At 34.8% G+C, this 27,362-nt stretch overlaps 1 protein-coding gene across 1 annotated transcript; it reads right to left on the reverse strand.

Annotated features, from left to right (window-relative positions):
* Nucleotides 1–314: 314 nt before the first annotated feature.
* LOC123553866 (renin receptor-like) lies at nt 315–26,510 on the reverse strand. Its single transcript, XM_045343571.2, has 8 exons — nt 26,431–26,510; nt 15,205–15,350; nt 12,600–12,734; nt 10,775–10,873; nt 10,107–10,295; nt 8,664–8,813; nt 5,011–5,130; nt 315–3,408 (listed from the first exon to the last, which is right to left on the reverse strand). The coding sequence occupies exons 1-8, from the start codon at nt 26,477–26,479 to the stop codon at nt 3,217–3,219; spliced, it is 1,080 nt and encodes a 359-aa protein (XP_045199506.2). The 5' UTR covers nt 26,480–26,510; the 3' UTR covers nt 315–3,216.
* Between the last annotated feature and the right edge of the window lie 852 nt (nt 26,511–27,362).

Raw genomic sequence — 27,362 nt, forward strand, 5'->3', positions numbered from 1 at the left:
ATTTGGACAATGAGTAAAACAGTAGGACCCCTCATCTTTGTGCAACAATAACTTGGCACAAATGTTCTCTATATTCTTTGCAAGGTTTCAAACCCAAAGCAACGATAGGTAAAGAGATACAAGCCAGCTACCAATATCATTAGCCCCCTCCCCAGCTGTTGATACTCGTGTTTCTTCTGGTAAGAAATTCAGGTCATCTCTATTTGAAAAAGATAATAAAAAACTTGTACCAACATGTACAAATGTTGTGGTAATATCTTGTACTCATAGGCTTGTCTGTGATACATTAAGACATGACTAATATGAAAGAAAAATTTTCTTGTATCTTTTTTTATTTTCTTGTGTACATTACAAATACATTAATCATCAAATTATATAAAATCTATGAGACATAAAATAACATAATAGAACAAATGTTTTACATAATAAAACATCTATGAAATGACATCAATGCTTTTCTGGAATACAGTTATTTCACATTTAAAATGGCTTATCACTCTCCAGAAAATGGGAAGGATCATTTGAATCACAGTAAAGAAGAAACAGAAAAATAATCAGATTTTTAGAAACTGTCTTTAGAGCTGCTGTGTTCAGAATAAACAAAAACAAAAAATAAACTTAGATATTGTTAAATACAATATACAATTTGTAGATGTATCATTTAGTCAATGTTGTATTTGAGACAAGTCAAATAATGTAAAAGAAGTTGTAACACCTCTGTTTTATAGACTTCTTAAAAATAGGTTTTGTCTCAGAATTATTTCAGACAAATACACATTAAATTGATACTTAAACCACAAGAAGGAAAAGTGGAATACACAAAGATAAACTAAGGTAAACATCTTGTAAGGGCAGGAAATAATTCTCAGTGCAGTTTTAAGATGATACTCAAATAATGAACTTCCACAGAGAACTGGCTAAAGTTTTACTGCGAGACTAAAGACATCAAATCAATACATAACAATTAAAGTGAAATAAATGGGTTACTTTAAACACAGCAGCAGCAAGAAAATGACCAACAGTAGTGACTAGTATATATACTATAGAAACAACTAACATTGGCTTGTGTATTATTTCTAAATTGTTATACTGGGAAGAAGTACATTGGGAGCAGACTTGAAATATGTGCCAATCCACACACAAAATTACTTTATACACTGCGATTTTTCCACACATCCAATTTCATTTCTGACAGAAAAGATAACAGAGATTTAAATTTTAACAATAAAAGGTTTACTATCACGTGTCATGGACATTGACATTGATACATCATACTGCTATTCACATACAAAGTCTTGCTCAAACATTAATAAAACTATCAAACAATAGGTTATATTTCATTGCCAATTAAAACAAAAAAAAAATGCCAATTTTATGCATACCACCATATATAAATTTAAACTGATATGATGGAAAAAAAATTCTCAAACATGACCATAAAGGTATGCCCATTTTTTCTTTAATATTGGTCAAACAGTGTTAAGCTTCTTTAATAATCTTTTTTACTAGGTAATGACTCTAAGTTTACAAGACTATTAACAGCAATTTTAACTTAATACAGTCTGTATCTATAGAAGTATGTAAGAACAAATTTGTTGTACAATATAACACATACGACACTAAATGAAGGATTTCTGAGCAGACCAAAACAGCCTCGTCTCTTGACTACATTTTTACTGATATATAAGATTTTATATCACATGATTACTCTGTAACAACCACACATAAATACATACAACTTACTGCACAATTCACAGCATTCACAGGCCTTATTGTTGCTAATTTACAGACCTATACATTGTATTATCACCACATCCTCCCTACTTTTCAATTTGACCAAGGCAGACAAAATCTCTACTCACCCTCCTTCTTTCATTTCTAACATATCCAAATAGTCATATAAATTATCACCCTAGAAAAAAGTGTTACATCTATGCCAATAAATTTGACAAAATTTCATTAAATAAAATCAAGGAGGGGATTTTGTCTCCCTTGGTCAAACAGAGCAGAGGGATTTTGTCCTGGGGTGGGGCGTGAATTCGTCTATACATCTGATTCTTAGGCTCCTGAATTTGATACAACTGTATTGCATAATCAGCAAAACTCTTTCATATGTGAAATGCAATTTCATAGTAATGAAGGCAAGGTATTTGATTATTACAGTGCTAAATAGTAAACCAGAAATCAATAATGTCCGAACTACAGAACATGGAATTCAACTACACTTTAAACTGAATCAATAAATAATCATGAATAAATCAAGTATTCTATCTTAATCCCAATAGCCACCAAATGATTATTTAATAGGTTAATTGATTATGTTATAATCTGACTTCTGTTTTACAATATTTTCTTCTTACAGAAATCGCTACAAGCACTCCTAATCTAGAAATTTAACAACTTTACTGTCATTGGCAGAAACATTTGTAAAAACACAGAATCTTTCAACAGTCCGTGAGTACTGGGGAGCCTCTGCAAACCTACCAAGTACAAAAATGAATAAAGTCAAAATTTCCTTTCTGCATGACAATGGACCACTCAACAACTCAATAATCATGTCATTCAAGACAATAAAAACTACAGTACACATGTAAACAACTAGGAAAAATTTGTTCACTATTTTCTGACATTTAAAAGAACAGTGGACAATCATTTTTAGTATAGTAAAGAGGTAGCAACACATAGCCAATTAAGCTTATCCTTATTTCAGTATACAGGAGAGGGTAAAATAAGTAAGGAACAATATTAGAACAAGAATTTTAATCCTTAAAAGTCCAAAAATACCTTTGCTTAAACTGTAATTTTGGTAGACAGTTTTTTTCTTATGGAAAAAGTATAAGTGAAAAACATGCATACATCTGAGTTTTGCCGTACATATATGGCCATTTTTCAATCAGCAGAACCAGCTATTTTTAATCTGTTGAACATCCACAGGGGTAGCATTTGCCTCGTTTTTTGCACTGAAACTATTCTGGATAATGGAACATGTGTGTGCAAATTTATAATATTTATCACAATGAAATATAATATTGTGTTAAAGTGGAATGTAAATGTACCCTAATTTAACAGGAAACTTCTCTCCAGGTCTAACTAACATAGCCTGCATGCATTTAGCATATAACATTACTCTCAGTTACTTCCAACATCTAAACTAGCACAGCTAATGGGACATTTCTTACAAAATCTTTAATATATTACTACAGCAGATCTAATACATTAGTCTTTCTTCAATCTAGTAGTTGTCATTCTGTATATGATGCTATCACGTCCTGGGTCCATGTTCCAAATGCTGTAACACACTCCAAACACAGCTATAGCAAGGAGAATCATCAACCATAGGCAGATATTGAACGTTACTGGATACATTTCATCTACATCAGCTGCAAGATTATGTCCCGTTACGTTTTTCTGCAATAAAAAAGATTTTCAGATTTTTAAAACAAAGGGAACAAGTGACCGAGTATTGCAGTGGCAATACAGAAGTCCCCTGACGGTGAAAAAACAATTTTACTTGACATTCAATAGTGACCTTGTCCTTTGACCGACAACCATGGGTCATGTGCGTGCCACATAGTCTAATCATGGGGAACATTTCTGTGAATACTAAAAAAATCCTTTAAGGCAATTAAAAGTAATGGAGCAGAAACAAACTTTTACTTGAAGTTCAATAGTGACCTTGACCTTTGACCGACAACCATGTGTCAAGTGCGTGACATATAGTCTAACCAGGGGAAACATTTCTGTGTAGTACTAAAAGAATCCTTCAATGCCATTAAAAGTAATGGAGCAGACTCAAATTTTTACTCGACCTTAAACAGTGACCTTGACCTTTAACCGACAAGCATAGATCATGCATTGACACATTGTCTCATCATGGGGCACTAAGATAATCCATCAATGCATATATAAGTTATGGAGCAGAAACAATTTTTCCTTGACCTTCAATAGTGATCTTGATCTTTGACCTACAAGCATGAGTCATGTTTGTGCATAATCTACATATTGCCCTCTATACACATACCAAGTTTTATGAATACTTTTTGAGTTATTCGAGGATCCAGATTAGTGGAAAGACAGGCAGGTGGTGGGCATTCCTATAGTCCCCTCTGATGTTCCACCGGTTAGGGACTAACAATTGCACATAATATAAAACATTGGTTCTACTTAGATGCAAAGCTGGCTGTGTCAGAAAATGGTCATTTGTTTTGTGAGACTTTAAGTCTTAGTATATGCTGCGAGTGTAATTTTCCAGCTTTACTAAAGTTTACTCTATCTCTAATTTTCCAGCTTTACTTTATGCTGCAATTTTCCATGTAATTTTCCAGCTTTCCTTTATGCTGCAATTTTCCAGCTTTACTTTATGCTGTAATTCTGCACCTTTACTTTATGCTGTAATTTTCCAGCTTTACTTTATGCTGCAATTTTCCAGCATTACTTTATGCTGCAATTTTCCAGCATTACTTTATGCTGTAATTTTCCAGCTTTACTTTATGCTGCAATTTTCCAGCTATTTATGGCAATGGACAACCCATGCTGTCCCTTTACATAATTATCTTTTCAAGCATGAGAAGGCATGCGGGTAGAACCGCCAGTATTCCATAAGCTTCCTCGATATAGACCCAAATAATTGTTTTACATTATACTACAGATAAGATATACCTTGCAATAATTTAAGATGGTAAACTGTCTATTGACCACAAACTGTTAAGCTGGATATAAGTCTTTGAAAGGTAGAGCAGGTATAGGTAACAATTTTGTACACTTGTATCTACCACTGTATTACCTGCTGGTACCCATCAACCTTTCTTTCCTTCTGTTTATCTTATTACAAATGATTCAAGGGAAACTCTTGGTAAGTGTATGTCAGTGAACTTATATCCCAGCAAAACTGCCATTTCTAGTAAAACCATGAACTTTTATACCCACAAAGTTAAATGATTTTACAGGATGTGAAATAAAACAACAACAAATATTACCCTATCAACAGCCAAAAATAATCAGTAAACTTACAGTTTCCTCGGCTGCTTTAAGACTTCTGACTTTCCTGATTAACTGATCACTGGGTGGATTCACCATGAGGATTTCCACAACAACATTGTCTTTGTACAGTATCTTAAACTGTTCTGTCATCTGTAAACAGTGTTATGAAAAACAAGAGATCACAGAGTGATCTTGGCGCCCACCAATGTGCCATTTTTGAGTGTTCCAAATTTCAAGACTTACTGACTAGCTCAAGGTCAAATTTCATTTCCGTACACAACACTGTGCATGTGGTCCAAATTCGAAAGTTGTAGCTTGAGAAATGTGAAGGTAGGTCACTAGATCAATTTCAAGAACAAAGTTCTTTGTACACAAAACTATGCATGTGCATCAAGTTTGAAGGCTGTAGTTTTAGAAATTTGAAAGTAGGTCACTAGGTCAATCTTAAGATCACAGTTTATTTTGGTACAAAAAACTATGCAAGTAGTCCAAATTTGAAGGCTGTAGCTTGAGAAATGTGAAAGTAGGTCACTAGGTCAATGTCAAAGTTTGTTTTGGTACACAATCCTATGCATGTGGTCTAAATTTAAAGCCTGTAGCTACAGAAATGTGAAAGTAGGTCACTAGGTCAATCTTAAGGTCAAAGTTCATTTCGGTACACAAAACTATGCAAGTGGTCCAAATTTGAAGGCTGTAGCTCGAGAAATGTGAAAGTAGGTCACTAGGTCAAATTTTATTTCGGAACACAGAACTACGCATGTGGTCAAAATTTGAAGCCTGTAGCTACAGAAATGTGAAAGTAGGTCACTAGGTCAATCTTAAGGTCAAAGTTCATTTCGGTACACAAAACTATGCAAGTGGTCCAAATTTGAAGGCTGTAGCTCGAGAAATGTGAAAGTAGGTCACTAGGTCAAAATCAAGGTCAAATTTTATTTCGGAACACAGAACTACGCATGTGGTCAAAATTTGAAGCCTGTACCTTGAAAAATGTGAAAGTAGGTCATTAGGTCAATGTAAAGGTCAAAGTTTGTTCGGTACACAAAACTATGCAAGTGGTCCAAATTTGAAGGCTGTAGCTTGAAAAATGTGAAAGTAGGTCACTAGGTCAAAATCAAGGTCAAATTTTTTTCAAAACACAGAACTATGCATATGGTCCAAATTTGAAGCCTGTACCTTCAAACATGTGAAAGTAGGTCACTAGGTCAATGTAAAGGTCAAAGTTTGTTTCGGTACACAAAACTGTGCATGTGGTCCAAATTTGAAGGCTGTAGCTTGAGAAATGTGAAAGTAGGTCACTAGGTCAAAATCAAGGTCAAATTTTTTTCAAAACACAGAACTATGCATATGGTCCAAATTTGAAGCCTGTACCTTCAAACATGTGAAAGTAGGTCACTAGGTCAATGTAAAGGTCAAAGTTTGTTTCGGTACACAAAACTGTGCATGTGGTCCAAATTTGAAGGCTGTAGCTTGAGAAATGTGAAAGTAGGTCATTAGGTCAATGTAAAGGTCAAAGTTTGTTCGGTACACAAAACTATGCAAGTGGTCCAAATTTGAAGGCTGTAGCTCGAAAAATGTGAAAGTAGGTCACTAGGTCAAAATCAAGGTCAAATTTTTTTCAAGACACAGAACTATGCATATGGTCCAAATTTGAAGCCTGTACCTTCAAACATGTGAAAGTAGGTCACTAGGTCAATGTAAAGGTCAAAGTTTGTTTCGGTACACAAAACTGTGCATGTGGTCCAAATTTGAAGGCTGTAGCTTGAGAAATGTGAAAGTAGGTCACTAGGTCAAAATCAAGGTCAAATTTCATTTCGGAACACAAAACTATGCATGTGGTCCAAATTTGAAGCCTATACCTTCAAAAATGTGAAAGTAGGTCACTAGGTCAATGTCATGGTCAAAGTTTTTTTCAGTGCTCAAAACTATGCATGTGGTCCAAATCTGAAGGCTGTAGCTACAGAAATGTGAAAGTAGGTCACTAGGTCAATACCAAGGTCAACTCATGTCAAGGTTCATCTTGCCACTCAAAACCATACATGTGGTCCAAATTTGAATGTTGTAGGTTACTGAAAAGAAGATTTTAAAAGCTTTTTCCTATATAAGTCTATATGAACCATGTGACCCCCAGGGCGGGGCCATATTTGACCCTAGGGGGATAATTTGAACAAACTTGGTAGAGAACCACTAGATGATGCTACATAACAAATATCAAAGCCCTAGGTTTTGTGGTTTGGGCAAGAAGATATTCAAAGTTTTTCCCTATATAAGTCTATGCAAACCATGTGACCCCCGGGGCAGGGCCATATTTGACCCTAGGGGGATAATTTGAAAAATCTTAGTAGAAGACCACTAGATGGTGTCACATACAAAATATCAAAGCCCTAGGCCCTATGGTTTTGAACAAGAGGTTTTTCAAAGTTTTTCCCTATATAAGTCTATATAAACCATGTGACCCCCGGGGTGGGGCCATATTTGACCCCAGGGAAATAATTTGAATCATCTTGGTAGAGGACCACTAGATGATGCTTCATACCAAATATCAAAGCCCTAGGCTCTGTGGTTTTGGACAAGAAGATTTTCAAAGTTTTTCCCTATATAAATCTATGTAAATTATAGAAATAAACAAAGGGCCATAACTCACTAAAAAATTGTTGAACCAGTCTGATTTTCAGGGGGACACAACTAGAGTACCAATACATCATTCTGACAAAGTTTGGTCAAAATCCCCCTGGTAGTTTCTGAGGAGATGCGATAACGAGAAATTGTTAACGGAAGGACGGACGGACTGACGGACGGACGGACGGACGGACTGACGGACGGACGGACGGAAGGACGTCGGACCACGGAGGCAGAGTGATTTGAATAGCCCACCATCTGATGATGGTGGGCTAATAAAACCTCCCCAACCATAGATATATACAATCATTCTGTATCTTTCTGTCTGATGAAAGAAAATGTTACACAAAGTTTCCATTCAGTGAGCGAAATGAATATTTGAGCCTTGCCACAGGAAAACCAACATAGTGGGTATGCGACCAGCATGGATCCAGACCAGCCTGCGCATCCGCGCAGTCTGGTCAGGATCCATGCTGTTCGCTAACAGTTTCTCTAATTCCAATAGGCTTTGAAAGCGAACAGCATGGATCCTGACCAGACTGCGCGGATGCGCAGGCTGGTCTGGATCCATGCTGGTCGCAAAGCCACTATGTTGGTTTTCCCATGGCACGGCTCATTTATAGATTATTAGCTTTGTAGCAAGAAATATACATGAGTTCTGCAGCGGATATTGCGCAACTTCAGGAACGCAATATTATTCTGCTAAAGAACAAGTTCATATTTCTGGAAGTAAAGCTAATAATCTGTTTGTTACATACATACCAACACATATTGATAAATTCAAATGTCACTATGGAAAATACAGACATTTCCAGTTCCATTGTAACTTAACCCTTACCCTGCTAAATTTCTGTAATGAACTTGTCCATCTTCCAATTTGGACAGTACCATTAACTGTTAAAAGGGGTGCTTACCAAAAAGAATCTGGCTGAATGGCAAACAGTGCAGATCATGATCAGACTGCATGGATGTGCTGATCTACACTGGTCGCAAAGGCAGAATCAGTCGTGTCCAGCATGATAAGGGTTAATGGAGAATAAAAAAGAGTATGTAATAAGTATTTTTACCTTATGCAGAAAATCAGTGACAAGATCAGATGCATCCTTGGATTGTGTTGACTGTTTTCCATGTTTTTCAGCAACCCCCTGTAATCCTGTGATTGAGAAGCTGTAAAAATCTGGTGTATGCGTTTTCATCAACTTCTCTTCTCCCTGAACCTGAAATTGACATTCATTTATTCCTGAACTGTAGAATGATATTTATTATATTTTCTTAAAAATAATATTCACTCTAATTCTTTAATTCTTAAACAAACAAAAAAAAACAAAAAAAAATTCAATATTAAATTACTTACTTACTTAACTTACTTAAACCTACAAATGATATTCTCTTCAAAATTTTCAAATATTTCTGTCTATGAACCTTAAAATAATATTCATTATATATTTGATAAATTTGCACAATTTTTTTAAACTGCCTTTGATCTCAAAATGATAAACAAATTCAAGAACTCCTGAACCTGTACATGTAATTAGTAAATTACACACTCTTCAAAACAGTTTCCAAACAAACCAATCAATCTGAATCTGAATGTTATCCACTATTCAAGACACATGTATTCTATGAAACAATATTTTGTTCCCAATTTTGAATGATGCCCTTTCAATTGACAAAATTCACATTAAATTTTAGGCATTTAATCTGAATACACATTTTTTTAGATTTGGAAAGGCACAATTAAAGTGTACCATAAATAGAAACAAGAGGGCCATGTTGGCCTGATACTGACAGCTGACCCTAACAAACATGTATGTAAGAAAAACTGAATTATGAAAAAAAAAACATGAAGCACCTAAAAATGCAGGTAAGTTCCATGAAGCAGTTTAAGAGAATATATGTTTTGTAAGCTTTCCTATTTTAAGCTCTGACAATCCCTGTAACAAAGGGCCAATGTGAACCATTTAAACAAATTTGAGAAAGAAGCTCACACTGATGCTACACTCCAACTTTAGTGATGATACATCAAGTGGTTCAGAGAAAAAGTTGGTTAAAAGTTTTTTATTTTTTACCTCTGGTGGCCCCTAAAAATGGCCCAATGGAACCACTTGATAATAATACGAGGATACTCCAGACCAAGTTTGGTCAATATACACCAAGCAGTTAAAAAACAGAAGTCAATGATAGTTTTTTTTATTGTTCTGTATGCCCCCCAAAAAGGCCAAAATGAACAATTTGAAAAAAAAGGACATTTCAAAGATATTACAGACCAAGTCTGGTGAAATTCCATCACTGACTTTTAACTCTGACAACTCCTTAAATGGCCAAGCACAACCATTTGAACAAATCTGAATCATCAATACAAAAATGCTTCTGACAAAGTTTGTTAAGGACCCGTCATGAGAAGAAACAAAAAACTTCTGCCAGACAAAAGCACCGTCACAACTGCCAACACTGAATCTTAGGCTCAGGTGAATATAAAGTACTGGTAAAGTTTATAAAACTGAACTTACAGTTTTTAAAACATCCTGAATCATCTGCAACTCTCCCATCAACGATAGATCACTAGTCAGACTGGTGTTTAGTGTACCCGTTGTGTGTTCCTGTGCAATAGAATCAGCATCAAGCAGTCTGTCAGCCATTCTACGCAAAGTGTTTGGCAGTTTGCGGAAAACATCAAATTCCGAATGAATATCAAATATCTGCAATAGTGTAAAACAAACCTACTGTAAAGTTTCATCAAAATTTGCCATTACCTGTAAAAAAACTGGTAACAAAAATAATACATAAACTGTTTTTGGTACAGAATCATTACAGATATATCACAAAGTTAACTTGCAAAGTACAACTCTTAAGTACAAAATGAATTTTTACACAAATCTTTAAATTTAACATGATTTTCTATGAAGTCTTAAAGTTACAATGTTTCTACATGACTCTTATTATAATCAAAATTTTCACCATTAGAAATATATCCAACTAAAGGTAACAGCCAGCATGCAACACCATCTTTCTAAAACAATGAACTGAAAGGTTATAAAACTGATTTTGTGGACGTGTCTCAGAGAGCAACTATACTATTGGTTGACTTCAAAATTATCTTCAGAAACAACCAATCATATGCTGAAGATTTTAGACTGGTTGCTAAACTCAGTTTAGTAACTGTAGACTGTATACTCACACTGTTGTCTAGACCTGCATCCAGCATCAGAGGGTTTTTGTCCATAAAATTCCCTTGAAGAGATGTCATCAACCCACCTACATCAACCCCAGCATTGTCCTACAATGGAAAATCAGCAAAATGTTACCAGTCATATCTATGCAGTTGAATAATTCACTTAAGCTATAATTGTGTGTTGAAAATTGATGTAAATTTTAGAGGCTTCCATTTTGATGAAGAAAAGTTTATCCCTCATTTGCCTCAACATTTTAAAGGGTCCTGTAAATTATTAACTATCGACAACGATACCTGTAAATTACTAACTATCGACAACGACACATGTCATGATGACATTAAAGGCTTCAACAACGAGTTGTCAATCAGAGAGAAGCAAGTGAAAAGCCTCCAAGTACAGTCGCACTTCAGTAAATTACCATTTTTTGTTAAGTGAGATAATAATTCAATCTACCACATACTGGTAGTTCTGTGTATAGATTATTACCGAAGACTGGTAAGTAAAGACCCTAAGACATTGAATTAGCTCTAAAATCAAGTATTTAAATGTTTTCACTTTTGGGAACAGGTAAAGTACCAATCTGACTTGGAATTCTTGAATTTTTAAAAACATGTAAAGTGACTAAAACAAACAAGAGGGCCATAAAGGCCCTGTATCGCTCACCTGACCTATTGACCTAAAGATCATCAAGATTAACATTCTGACCAAGTTTCATTAAGATATGGTCATAAATGTGGCCTCTTAAGTGTTAATTAGCTATTCCTTTGATTTGACCCCGTGACCAAGTTTTTGACCCGACATGACCCAGATTCGAACTAGACCTAAAGATCATCAAGTTTAACATTCAAAGTTTCATGAAGATACAGTCATAAATGTGGCCTCTAGAGTGTTAACAAACTTTTCCTTTGATATGACCTAGTGACCTAGTTTTTGACCCCACCTGACCCAGATTTAAACTTGACTTAAAGATCATCAAGATTAACATTCTGACCAAGTTTCATTAAGATATGGTCATAAATGTGGCCTCTACAGTGTTAACTAGCTTTTCCTTTGATTTGACCTGGTGACCTAGTTTTTGATCCAACATGACCAAGATTCGAACTTGTCCTAAAGATCAAGTTTAACATTCTGACTAAGTTTCATGAAGATACAGTCATAAATATGGCCTCTAGAGTGTTAACAAGCTTTTCCTTTGATTTGACCTGGTGACCTAGTTTTTGACCCCAGATGACCCAATATCGATTTCGTCCAAGACTTTATTGAGGATAACACTCTGATCAAGTTTCATTAAGATTGGGCCAAAATTGTGACCTCTAGAATGTTAACAAGATTTTCCTTTGATATGACCTGGGTACCTAGTTCCCAGATGACCCAATATCGAACCCGTCTAAGATTTTATTGAAGGTAACATTCTGACCAAGTTTCATTAAGATTGGGCCAAAATTGTGAACTCTAGAGTGTTAACAAGCTTTTCCTTTGATTTGACCTGGTGACCTAGTTTTTGACCCCAGATTATCCAATGTCGAACTCGTCCAAGATTTTATTGAGGGTAACACTCTGACCAAGTTTCATTAAGGTTGGGCTAAAAATGTGACCTCTAGAGTGTTAACAGTCAAATTGTTGATGATGGACGGTGACGGACGGACGACAGACACAGGGCGATCACTAAAGCTCACCTTTGAGCACTTCGTGCTCAGGTGAGCTAAAAATTAACAAACAACTGTAGATGCCAGAAGGGCCATCCATTTATACTGATCACTCATCCAGAACCTTTGATTTAGGTTACTTGTAGGTAGTAATATGAACTACACCAATTAAACATTTCCTCACCAGATTGACAGGGAATTCAGCTTTGCCAGCAAGCCTCAAGTCAGGCTGTCCCTCCATCATCTGCACTGTAACAAGGACATTTGCTTTGGGTCGCTGGAAGAATGACCCTTGTAGAAGACCTTTCCATTTTATATCCTGGAACAGTTAGAATTCAAATATTTCAAGTTATTTACATCTAATTACAAACATTTTTTTAACGGAAACATTTTAACCTTAAGGAATAAGTGCATTTGTATGCTTTATTAAATCTACCTCCATCTGAAGTTGATGGAACTAGTGCATATAAGTCAAAAATGTATGCTTAATTTCACGAGTTTCCAGTTTAACAACATCTTGGTAAATACATGTGTGTATCTGTTTATTAAGTTTTAATCTTTTATGTTGAATTGATTTAAAAGTAATACAACAGCTGTCCGTAAGACAGTGCGCTCCCCTATTCGGCATTTGACAGTAAAATGAATTTATGTCTAAATAAGAGACCTCTACTTTAAAAGGTAGATACACCAAGATGATGATGGTGAAGATATATTTTGAGTTTTAAGTCATTATCTTATATAGTACGAAAGTTATGTCCAGAAAACGAAGTTTGTCAAAAAAATTAAGTATGAAAGGGACAAAATTTGGTCAAAAATACAAATCAGAGTGATGGGGATTGTTACCACACATGCAGATGATGATGATAAAGATACATTTTAAGTTTCAAGTCTTCATCTTATATTGCATTAAAGTAATATCCTAGGAAGCGAAAAGTGCAAAAAAGTTTAAGTACAAAAGGGGTATAATTCTGTCAAAAATACAATTAGAGTTATGGGATTTGTAACCACACATGCAGATGATAATTATAAAGAAATACTTTTAATTTCAAGTCATTATCTTTTAAAGTACCAAAGATATGTCTATAAACAAAGCTTTCGAAAAAAAAATAAAACATGAAAATAATTCCAAGTATAACAACTTTGTGACCTTGACCTTGGGTATAATGGGCCCAGACCCTGCATATACTTTGTGTGTATGCTGGACAATGTTTATGTGAACTTACAGTTAGATATAAGCAATAGTAACAAAGATATGACAGAAAAGCAAAGGTTGATGATAATAAAGATACATTTTAAGTTTCAAGTCTTTATCTTAAATTGTACTAAAGTAATATCCAGAAAGCGAAGAATCGGAAGATTGCCAAAAAACTTTAAGTATGAAAGTCAAAAATACAATCAGAGTTATGGGGATTGTAACCACACATGCAAATGATGATTATATAGAGGATATTTGTTTGTTTTAGTGTAAGATCGAAATATATTTCACCGAGTGAACACTATAATGCAATATTTTCACAAGTGGTGCAGCTACGAGTGAAAATGTAAATTATTGTGTTCACAAGTGAAATATATTTCGATCTTACACTGAAACTAACAAATTTTCTAATTATTTTATGTATTTTAATGGTTTTAAATTTTTTTTATCCAGTTTGTTCGCACAACGTCATGTGCATCGAATCATGACGTCATAATGTCATGACATCACGATATCTTGGTAGAAAAACTGTAAACAGTTCTGTTACCGTTTTCTGATTTCTTTTATATTTTGTAATGATAGAACGTATATTTATGATCCTTTTATTATTTCTATACATCTATATCTTTACTGAAGTGTATTTTGCAAGGAATTTTCTATTATCAATAATTCATATTCTTTCGCATTCAAGTGTAGTTCCGTACCAGTGAAAAATAAAAATGATATTTTCACTGTTTGAAAGAGTGAAAATATCAATTTCATTTCACTGATAAATTTCAGTATTTCCCTGAAGAGCATAAAATAAAAAGAAATATTTTTAATTTCAAGTCATTATCTTTTAAAGTACCAAAGATATGTCTATAAACGAAGGTTTCGAAAAAATTTTACATGAAAATAATTCCAAGTATAACAACTTGGTGACCTTGACCTTGGTTATGACGGGACCAGCCCATCATTGTTTGTATGCTGGACAATGTTTATTTGAAGTTACAGTAAGATATAAACAAAGGTTGCCGAAAAACTCTAACCTTAAAAATAACCTAAGTATAACACCCTGGTGACCTTGACCTTAGGTATAATGGGTCCAGTCCCTGCACATACTTTGTTTTCATGCTGAACAATGTTAATGTGAAGTTACAATAAGATATAAGCAATAGTAACAAAGAAAAACAAAGGTTGCCGAAAAACTTTAACCAAGAAAGCTCACGCTGACACTGATGCCGGGCGAGTAGAATAGCACCCCTATTCTCCGAATAGTGGAGCTAAAAATGGTGTTTTACACACTTTTAAAATCACATGAATATAATATCGTATATAAATAATAATAGATAAAGTATCTAAGGACCCTCATTCATTGCTACTAAAATGCTTTTAAAGAACCTTGACAACTTCCTCACTGGCACTAAGGTAGAGAGCAAAACATACTGGACTTCACTTGAAGAACATTTACTGAAATACATCATAACAAGTCTTTGAAATTCAATTGCAAATGTTTAAGGTAGTAACCCAATATTTTTTACTTGTTGTGAAAAATGGCAAAAAAGTATCAATAAGTTGCCTCAGTTTTCTTGGGAAGCAAAAAGTAAAAACTTACTGACTGACTAGGAAGGCCTAGAGTATGGGAGATCACTTTTGGAACTTCACTAGTTTGAAGTGGTTCCTTCTGTTCCTGGAATTCTACATAGCGTGGAGCATGTGTAACAATCAACTTCTGACTGAATACAGCCTGGCAAAAACAAGCTGGAACAAAAGAAAGATGTGAGAAATTTCTGACTGTTTACAGCCTCGCATAAACAACTTGAAAAAAAAAACATGATTAACTCCTGACTGAATACAGCCACACAAAATTCAAGATTAACTTCTGACTGAACACAGCCTCACAAAATTCAAGATTAACTTCTGACTGAATACAGCCCCACAAAATTCAAGATTAACTTCTGACTGAATACAGCCTCACAAAAGTCATGATAAACTTCTGACTGAATACAGCCTCACAAAATTCAAGATTAACTTATGACTGAATACAGCCTCGCAAAAGTTATGATTAGCTTCTGACTGAATACAGCTTTATAACAAGAGCTGTCCGTAAGACAGCCAAGCTCGACTATTCGAAATATTGTCCCAGAAGCAGGAAAATATTACCTAAAAAGGTTAAATATCAAAAGAATTTTAAGTTCATAATGAGGCATAATTTGACCAAAATGCATATCAGTTATGGGACTTGCTGCTATCAACTAGTTTTATAACCCCGAAGGCACATGTGAAGTTTCATTTCAATATCTGCATTAGTTTTAGAGATAGAAATTCGCATGTAAAACTTTAACCAGAATTTTCAAAGTCCAAAAGGGGCATAATTTGCCCAAAATACATGCCAGAGTTATGGGACTTGACCCAGTGAGGTTGGTTATTGATCTAGAAAAAAAAAAAGTTTCAAATCTATATGCCTTTTTGTAATTGCTGTATGTACTTGCACGCAAAACTTTAACCAGGATTTTCTAAGTCCAAAAAGGGGAATAACTTGCTCAAAATACATGTAAGAGTTATGGTACTTGATCCAGTGAGGTTAGTAATTGATCTAGCAAAAGAAAAAATAAGTTTCAAATCTATATGCCTTTTAGTAATAGCTGTATGTACTTGCACGCAAAACTTTAACCAGAATTTGCTAAGTCCAAAAGGGGGCATTATTTGGCCAAAATGAAGGTCAGAGTTTTGGGACTTGCTGCTATCAACTAGTTTTATAACCCCGAAGACACATGTGAAGTTTCAAATTAATATCTGCATTAGTTTTGGAGATAGAAATTCGCATTTAAAACTTTAACCAGAATTTTCAAAGTCCAAAAGGGGGCATAACTTGCTCAAAATACATGTCAGAGTTATGGGACTTGACCCAGTTAGGTTGGTAATTAATCTAGAGAAAGAAAAAATAAGTTTCAAATCTATATGCCTTTTAAAAATAGCCATATGTACTTGCACGCAAAACTTTAACCAGAATTTTCTAAGTCCAAAAGGGGGCATAATTTGGCCAAAATGAAGGTCAGAGTTATGGAACTTGTTGCTATCAACTAGTTTTATAACCCCGAAGACACATGTGAAGTTTCAAATCAATATCTGCATTAGTTTTGGAGATAGTAAATTGCATGTAAAACTTTAACCAAAATTTTTTAAGTCCAAAAGGGGGCATAATTTGCTCAAAATACATGTCAGAGTTATGGGACTTGACCCAGAGAGGTTGGTAATTGACCTAGAAAAAGAAAAAATAAGTTTCAAAGCCTTTAATTGATGGCTGTATGTACTTGCATGCAAAAACTTAACCAAGGTGTGACGCCGACGCCGACGCCAGGGTATGTAGAATAGCTAGACAATTCTTCAAATAGTCAAGCTAAAAATCATGATTAACTTCTGACTGAATACAATCTGGCATAAACAACCCAGAACAAAAGAAAGACATGGATGCTTATTGCTGTCAATTTACTGAAATGTAGAAATCAATTCATCACACATTCATGCCATCCCTGGAAAACTGAATGGAAAATCAAATAAACTGAATTACAGATTATTAGAATATTTACCAAATCTTTGGGCTGTTTTTTATTTATTTGTCATAGAACTAAATAACCTTTTAAGCAACATGCAGTGCGTGTGTGTGTGTGTTCTGGTTTAACGTCTTTTTCAACAATTTTTCAGTCATATAAACGACGGTGTTTACTTGTACAATGTAGCAGTGAGCACAAGGCCCAACTTTATAGTGCTGCCTCACTGGAATACCACGCCATAGACACGTGACATGATACCACATCCAGTCACATTATACTGACACGGGGCTGACCAGTCCTTGCACTACCCTCTTAATGCTGAGCGCCAAGCGAGGAACCTAGTAGTACCATTTGTTACGTCTTTGGTATTCCTGCACTCAAAGCAGATGCTCTACCACTAGGCTACCGAGGCGGTTACATGCAGTGCGAATCACATATATAATTTGTTTTCAAAGTTGTTACAATTGTAATGTCCATCTGGTAAATCATGCAATGCAGCTCACAAATCTATCTAGCACACTGACTGGTAAATAGACATTCATGATAGATTCAGGGATAAGTTCCTCGGATAACCAATGTGAAAATATTTATAATCTGAACTGCTTATAGCAGTTGTACTTTTGCAAGCTCTAAAAGTGTTTTAACTGAAGTAGCCTACTGCTAGCTGAAGATGGAACAAACAATGGTTCGACATGTCCTACCAGTGTAACTGTGGACTCTAGAATGTTAATAAGGCAAACAGTCACAATAGCTCACCTTAAGCATTACATGCTCCGGTGAGCTAAAAAAGTTATAAACAAGTATTTGAACCTGATGTATTTCCCCTCAACGTAGAGAATGGTTTGCAACAAATTGTGCACAAAACAAAAGTACAAACTATAATTTAACAGTTGGCTTTCTTTTTACATACTGAACACACACACACATTTAATGTACACTGTTAAACCAAAGTTTAACCATATCCTAATCTTTTGTCATTTTTGCATAAAAAGGAGTCTATTGTAATACTACCCATAACTAAATTTCAAAATTATGGTGAGCATAACTTACTCAAGTAAATGGAGAGAGGCAGCAAGTGCAAGGGAAAGGGCAATAGGGTTAGTGAGGAGAAAGAGGAAATAAACGCTAACACAAACAAGACAACATACACATTATAATTATCTGAGATAGACAAAACCGTAACTGACCGAAGTGGTGACACCACTGTTGCTCCTGCTGTATAATGATATACTTTGCATTTTCAAACCAAATGAGTGCAATGTTGGCAAAAAGCCGGTCAATTTGAGTATTGACCGGGCCGGCGGTCAATACTGGTTAAAACCGGTCAATACTGGTTGATTCAATACTATGGTCACTTTTAATTGGTCAATACTGGTTTATTCACCACTTTTACATAATGTACATTCACAGCTTATCATAGGCTGTAATAGTAATATAAAAATAATAAAGCAATTTGAATAATATAAAATTTTGTTCATTAAATAGTATAGTGGTCAATACTGGTCGATTCAATTTTGGTCCTTGTCAATGTGCCCTGTTCAGGCTCCATTTTGGTCAATATACTTAAGATTAGTCAATACTAGTTTATTCAATGCTTTTATCTTCTTACAGTAGCCGTTAATTTAAATTAATTAAAGATTTTATTACTATAAATTACACTCACTGAAATGGAAAGTGCTGGTCAATACAAATTTTGGTCCCACGCAATATCCCTGATCAGTACATGTAGTGGTCAATACTGGTCAATTGAATACTTTGATTGCATTAATTATTTTCAAAATAAAGTTATCATGTTCTATCATTGAGAATTGTACAGTAGGATTAATGATCATGGCTAGGGCTGTCATTGATTGGGTCTTAGGCATATCGACAATACCGATATATCAGAAGACAAATATCAATGATACATTTTTAGATTTATTGCCTACTTTTCATATTACTGTTTGAATGTGTTGCATTTGTATTTATGAAAATAAAAGAAACAAATAAAAATTAATAAAATCTTTCATTTTTATTTTGCCTTCACTTCTCTTTTGCATTTATCTAAATTTACAACTTTGTAAGCTTAATTGTTTTTGAGGGTCTGAGTGTTTATCTGGATAGTTTTTTCTCTCTGTAAAATATCGATTTTTGAAAATGGGAATCGATAATCGATCGACAAAAAAATATCGTTGATACATCGATATTGTTTCTATCGATGACCAAAGACATGTCTATAAACGAAGCTTTCGAAAAAAATTTACATGAAAATAATTCCAAGTATAACAACTTGGTGACCTTGACCTTGGGTATAATGGGCTCAGCCCCTGCACATACTTTGTTTGTATGCTGGACAATATTTATGTGAAGTTACAGTAAGATATAAACAAAGGTTGCCGAAAACTCTAACCTTAAAAATAACCTAAGTATAACACCCTGGTGACCTTGACCTTGGATATAATGGGTCCAGTCCCTGCACATACTTTGTTTGCATGCTGAACAATGTTAATGTGAAATTACAGTAAGATATAAGCAATAGTAACAAAGAAAAACAAAGGTTGCCGAAAAATAGGGCTGTCATTGATTGGGTCTTTGTCATATCGACGATACCGATATATCGGAAGACAGATATCGACGATACATCGATAAATCGATTATTAAGTTAGAGTAACAACCTATTTGTTCATGTACATGCTATATACCTTCTTGTTAATGTTATTTTTAGTTTAATTGCCTGCTTTTCATGTGTTTTATTTGTATTTATGTATTTCCCCATACAGGTAGTGCCGACTAGTTGGAAAAGAATGCTACGGTACAAGTTTAGACATGACCTTTATTGACAACTTCCGTTACTAAGGGCGCATTTTTGCAGGCAGAAAAGTTGTTTTAGAGGGTCTGAGTGTTTATCTGGATAGTTTTTTTTTCTCTGTGTAAAATATCGATTTTTAAAAATGGGAATCGATAATCGATCGACCAAAAAATATCGTAGATACATCGATATCGTTTCTATCGATGACAGCCCTACCGAAAAACTTTAACCAAGAAAGCTCATGCTGACACAGACGCCGGGGCAAGTAGAATAGCACCCCTATTCTCCGAATAGTGGAGCTAAAAATGGTGTTTTACACACTTTTAAAATTACATGAATATAATATCTTATATAAATAATAAATTAATAGATAAAGTATCTAAGGACCCTCATTCATTGCTACTAAAATGTTTTTAAAGAACCTTGACAACTATATATCTTCCTGTAAATGCTATTTTTAGTTTTATTGCCTACTTTTCATATTACTGTTTGATTGTGTTGTATTTGTATTTATGAAAATAAAAGAAACAAATAAAAATTAATAAAATCTTTCATTTTTATTTTGCCTTCACTTCTCTTTTGCATTTATCAAAGTTTAAAACTTTGTAAGCTTAATTGTTTTTGAGGGTCTGAGTGTTTATCTTGACAGTTTTTTCTCTCTGTAAAATATCGATTTTTGAAAATGGGAATCGATAATCGATCGACAAAAAAATATCGTTGATACATCGATATCGTTTCTATCGATGACAGCCCTAATCATGGCAGCTAAATTAGTGACTCTGGAGATTAACAGGCCAGCAACATATTCTATATTGTAAGACATGGTGTCAATTAGGCAATGTGACAATTGCTTTCAAAACACAAACCACTTCCATGAAAAGGTCCAGGTGTTCACAGCAATTTTTCATTGATTTATTTATAACAGTAAAAATAGATTTATTACTTGTGAATCAAACACTTACTGCTACAGTTTAATACTTTCTGCAAATTAAGAAGTTTAAATTAGTAGCTTTTCCACTTACTGTGATATTTTTGTAGAAAAATAATATATCTTTTATTCTTTATAATCTATGATCTAACAGAAAATGTTCAATGACCAGTAAAATTTATCCAATATTGATCAATCAACCACTTCTGACCAATTTAGAGTACTGATTTAGAGTTGCTTTAACTAAAATATATGCCTGCATTCACCATAATCAAGCCCCAAATGCCCTTTAAACAGTCATCTTTAATTGTTCATAAACTTTGCAAAATACTTAATAGTCATATTGATTAATTGACCATATTGACAATCGACAGTATTGACCGTATTGACCACTTCTGGGAGTATTGCCCGGGGCGGTTTTAACTGGTTAAAACCAGGGGCGGTTTAAACTGCCCAACATTGAATGTGTGTGTGGTAATTTAAAAAGCAAAAGGATTTTCCTTTCTCCCTGTGCAAAAATGTGTTTCAAAAAATATATTTCCAAAGCTCAATAACAAATCACAGGAGCCTGAAATTCTATCCAAAAGCCAGAAAAGTCTGTATATGAAAAAAGACCCCCATTCTATATAATAAACAAGAGGGCCAAGATGGCCCTAGGTTGCTCACCTGAGAAACACACCATAACACACCATAACAGTGTAAACATGTTTGACCTAATGATTTCATGGAAAAAATATTCTGACCAATTATCATTAAAATTGGAGCAAAAAATCTTGAGTATAAACAAGTATTTCCTTTGATCTGACCTAGTGACCTAGTTTTTGACCCCAGATAACCCATATTCAAACTTACCTAGAGTTCATCAAGGCTATCATTCTGACCAAATTTCAGAAGTTCAATTGAAAAATACAGCCTCTATCGCATACAGAAGTTTTTCTTTGATTTGACCTAGTGACCTAGTTTTTGACCCAGAGTTACCCATATTCGAACTTGACCTAGATTTCATCAAGGCAACCATTCTGAACAAATATTATGAAATCCAGTGTAAAAATGCAGCCCTATTGCATACACAAGGTTTTTCCATTACTTAACCTAGTGACCTAGTTTTTAAACCCAGCTTATCCATATTCAAACTTGACCCAAATTTCATCAAGGCTATCATTCTGACAAATTTCATGAAGATCATTGAAAAATACAGCCTCTATCACATACACAATGGTTTCTTGATTTGACCTAGTGACCTACTTTCTGACCCAGATGACCCATAATCAAACTCAACGTAGATTTTATCAAGGCAATCATTTTGACAATTTCATGAAGATCAGTTGAAAAATACAGCCTCTATGTGTACACAAGTTTTTTCTTTATTTGACCTAGTGACCTACATTTTGATCCAAGATGACCCATATTAAAATTTGACCTAGATTTCATCAAGGCTATTATTCAGACATAATTTCATGATAGATTTATTTGAAAAATACAGCTTCTATGCATACACAAAGTTTTTCTTTGATTTGACCTAGTGACCTAATTTTTGACCCAGATGACCCATTTCAAACTGACTAATATTTTATCAATGCAATCATTCTGAAAAATTCATGAAGATCAGTTGAAAAATACAGCCTCTATCACATACACAAGGTTTTTCTTTGATTTGACCTAGTGACCTACTTTTTGATCCAAACATGACCCATTTTCAATCTCGGCCTAGATGATCTCATTAAGGTTTTTATTTTGACTTCATTTCGGGAAAGATCAATTTGGAAAAAATACAGCCTCTATCGCATATACAAGCTTTTTCTTTGCTTTGACCTAGTGACGTAGTTTTTGACCCCAGATCACCCATTTTCGAACTCGACCTAGATTTTATCAAGGTTATCATTCTGACCAAAATTCATGAAGATTAATTGAAAAATAGCCCATCGCATCCATTTCGATTGACATACAACCAGAGCCTTTATGTATTTCATCTATCATTGACCATCATGAGTGAACCTAGGCTATTTGACCCCAACTCACCTGCATTTTCAAAAAACTACGGTCTGACAGATTATCATTCAAGGTTATCATCAATATCTGACCAAAATTCATGAAGATTAATTGAACAAGAGGGCCATGAAGGCCCTGTATTGCTCACCTGACCTATTGACCTAAAGATCATCAAGATCAACATTCTGACCAAGTTTCATTAAGATATGGTCATAAATGTAGCCTCTAAAGTGTTAACTAGCTTTTCCTTTGATTTGACCTGGTGACCTAGTTTTTGCCCCCACATGACCCAGATTTAAACTTGACCTAAAGATCATCAAGATTAACATTCTGACTAAGTTTCATGAAGATATAGTCATAAATGTGGCCTCTAGAGTGTTAACAAGCTTTTCCTTTGATATGACCTAGTGACCTAGTTTTTGACTCCATCTGACCCAGATTTAAACTTGACCTAAAGATCATCAAGATTAACATTCTGACCAAGTTTCATTAAGATATGGTCATAAATGTGGCCTCTACAGTGTTAATTAGCTTTTCCTTTGATTTGACCTGGTGACCTAGTTTTTGACCCAACATGACCCAGATTCAAAATTGCCCTAAAGATCATCAAGTTTAACATTCTGACTAAGTTTCATGAAGATATAGTCATAAATGTGGCCTCTAGAGTGTTAACAAGCTTTTCCTTTGATATGACCTAGTGACCTAGTTTTTGACCCACCTAACCCAGATTTGAACTTGAGCTATAGATCATCAAGATTAACATTTTGACCAAGTTTCATTAAGGTATGGTCATAAATGTGGCCTCTACAGTGTAAACTAGCTTTTCATTTGATTTGGCTTGGTGACCTAGTTTTTTTATCCTACATGACCCAGATTCAAACTGGACCTTAAGATCATCAATATTAACAATCTGACGTTTCATGAAGATACAGTCATAAATGCGGCTTCTACAGTGTTAACAAGCTTTTCCTTTGATTTGACCTGGTGACCTAGTTTATGAACCCAGATAACCAAATATCGAACTCGTCCAAGATTTTATTAAGGGTAACATTCTGACCAAGTTTCATTAAGATTGGGCCAAAAATGTGACCTCTAGAGTGTTAACAAGCTTTTTCTTTGATTTGACCTGGTGACCTAGTTTTTTACCCCAGATGACCCAATATCGAACTTGTCCAAGATTTTATTGAGGGTAACATCCTGACCAAGTTTCATTAAGATTGGGCCAAAATTGTGACCTCTAGAGTGTTAACAAGCTTTTCCTTTGATTTGACCTGATGACCTAGTTTTTGACCCCAGATGACCCAATATCGAACTCGTCCAAGATTTTATTGAGGGTAACATTCTGACCAAGTTTCATTAAAATTGGGTCAAAAATGTGACCTCTAGAGTGTTAACAGTCAAATTGTTGACGACGGACGGACGGACGGACGACGACGGACACAGGGTGATCACTAAAGCTCACCTTTGAGCACTTCGTGCTCAGGTGAGCTAAAAATACCAGGAATGAAACGAATTCACACCCCACCCACCATGAGAAAACAAGAAAATTTCAAAGTAAGCAGTGCGAGTGTTCTCGGGTGGCGTAATTATCTAAAGACAACTAAAATATATGCGGGACTGTGCTTACTGGTCGCTTCACCATATTAACTTACACGAAATCAACAATTTCAACAACATTTCGTTCATCATCCAAACCATTGTGTGACGTCACACCTTCATGTACATTTCTGCGCCAGAGAGAATATAAAATAATTTCAAGAACCACGTAAAAAATATCTGTATATGTCATGTTTTATTATTGATATTTCCTTCAATAAATATTACATATTTGAATTTCTTTAATCATTAAATAATAAAAGAATTAGGCATATCATGTTGAAAAAAACCATTATGGGAACTAAGTCTAGCACTGACAAAAGAGGGGAAGTAACTCAACCATTGACAGAAGCAGCGCATAACAGGAAAACAGAATATCATCGCTGCTCAGCTACGCTTGGTGATACGGAATGAGTTTTCTGATATTAAAAATTTATTGTGTTGTAAATGACAAATAACACTGTTTACATGCTTCTGTTCTGTTCTAAATTGTGTACGGATCCGACCGGATACTGGCATTTACACAAAAGCATTATTAATCTGGTGCAGAGATATACATGAAGGTGTGATGTCACGCAACGGTTTGGACAATGAGGGAAATGTTGTTGAAATCGTTGATTTCGTGTTAGTTAATGCGGCGAAGCGACCAGTAAGCACAGTCCCTCATATATTTTAGTTGCCTTTAGAGAACACTCGCACAACTTACTTTGAAATTTTCTTGTTTTCTTGTGGTGGGTGGGGTGTGAATGCGTTTCATTCCTGGTGTTTTTTATTATATGGAAGTGGGGTCTGTTTTCATATACAGACTTTTCGTGGCTTTTGGATAGAATTTCAGGCTCCTGACCCGTGAACAAATATGGCAGTGGCTACAATTACGGTACCGTAATCCTAGCCTCCGGTTCTAGGATTACGGAAGTTCCGTATTCCTAGACAACCCTACGAGGATAGGCTAGGATTACGGAAATAAGTAAGGACATGCATAATGATTTTTTAAACTTACATATTTCACTGAAAATAGCGATTTTTTCATGCCTACAATGTTACGTGTATTTCGTGTTATCGATCCGCCATTTGGGGTAAGTATAAACTTAATCGATATATTTATGGCGGCGCGGAAATATTCAGTATAGAAATATGAGGGTTAATGTTAAATTAAAATAATTAAAATATTCTATACTTAAAATTTTATGAGGTTAGTTTGTTTGTCACTCGAGTTTTCCACGAAAAAAAGGCGAAATCAACACCCATATTCATAAGTTTTTCTTTCCAAAACCATACTAAATGTGTTTTTTGTTGTTTTTTTTTTTAAATTGACAGACAAACGTGGATTATATTCTTAATGATAGCTCAAAAGGATTTTAAAAAAAATATTTCATACTTTAAATTTTATGATTTGATTTTGCCTGTCACTTTAGATTTCCGTGCAAATAGAATCGGGCGAAATCAACACCCGTATGTACGACAGGCATGAAAAATCGCTGTTTAAAGTGAAATAAGTAAGTTTACAACATCATTTATACATGTTCTAACATATACTTGATGCCTGGTACATACTTCCGTAATCCTAGCCTATCCTCATAGGATTGTCTAGGAATACGGAACTTCCGTAATCCTAGAATCGGAGGCTAGGATTATGGTACCGTAATCGTAGCCACTGCCAACAAATATAGCCCTTAGTGATCCGGAACTGACCAACCAACTGTAAAAGAAAATAAACAGTACACGACTTCCCAAACTAAATTGTTAATGCACTCGGCACTTTCTGTTGTCTTTTCTGAGACAACTCTGAGGATTATATCAAATTAAATTTGACTTTTAAATTCATATAACCCCACCCACTTCAATTTGCATAATATCAAACATAAATCAGTGTATTTAATCTTGTCCGGATAAATAATAGAAGAAAAACTAACTTTATTAGTTAACGATTAACATAAAAATATATGCACAACAACAGAAATAAATTTGAGGGCATAATAAACGTACTGGCAATAAATAAATAAATTATCATTTTTGCCGGAAGATATTCCACCATTTTGTTTGCATGTGACGTGACGTCATACCGGAAATACTTTTCTTGGTTATTCTTAATCCCGTATCGTACCCGTACCGTACATCCATAGTAGAACAGAGTAAAATCTGTAAAAAGATCCTTTGGAAGCAAAGAATGCAACCAAGAAGAATAATAGCAGACTCGATTTGATTGAGTCTGTTCATGAGAGGTTATGAAATCCAAGCAATTCAAATCGCGAGTATACTCTTCTAGAGTGCGGCAATTACTGAAAATGATGGTGATGATGAAGTTCGTGGAGACTTTTAACAGCTGCCACACGGCACTTAAAGATTTCTGTTGTGATAGTTAATAAAATCTGTAAAAAGATCATTTGGAAGCAAAGAATGCAACTAAGAAGAATAATAGCAGACTCGGTTTGATTGAGTCTGTTCATGAGAGGTAATGAAATGTGCAGTTAAGCGGAACTCTGTTACACATATGTTGGATGGACTCCATGATCCCAAAGGACCAGAAAACATAACAGCAGTGAATCCGGGTCTATTTTTAGAAAATATATTTCGCGGATTCATTTTAAGGTAACAACACACTAAATAGCTGTTCTTTTTTATTCTGTATGAAATTGACATATTGCCAATGGCTTTAGCACATTTCAGGACCCATTTTAATTGTCTGTAATTTACATTTTCCTGAAGAATATTATCAGTGCTGAGTAAAAATCAAAAGAAAAGTGGGGTCATGTTCAATGCAAGAAAAATATTTTTAGTCAAACACACAAACTGCAAAATCAGTTAAAACTTACGATGAGACCCCTAATTGTAGTGGTGGTGTATGATCTAAGTATACATGACAAAAACTGTCAAGGTATTTTTTCATTCTGAAAATGCTATCTACGTGTCAAGCATAC

The sequence above is a fragment of the Mercenaria mercenaria genome, chromosome 7 (assembly GCF_021730395.1).
Source record: "Mercenaria mercenaria strain notata chromosome 7, MADL_Memer_1, whole genome shotgun sequence".
In the NCBI taxonomy this organism is placed as follows: Eukaryota; Metazoa; Mollusca; class Bivalvia; order Venerida; family Veneridae; genus Mercenaria; species Mercenaria mercenaria.

Coding starts and splice junctions, on each gene's coding strand:
- LOC123553866 (XM_045343571.2), bottom strand. CDS start 26,479: ATGGTGGAATATCTTCCGGCAAAAATGATAATTTATTTATTTATTGCC. Junction 10,296..10,774: donor ATGCAGGTCTAGACAACAGT/GTGAGTATACAG, acceptor ACACTATTGCAG/ATATTTGATATTCATTCGGA. Junction 8,814..10,106: donor TTCAGGATGTTTTAAAAACT/GTAAGTTCAGTT, acceptor TGTCAATTTCAG/GTTCAGGGAGAAGAGAAGTT.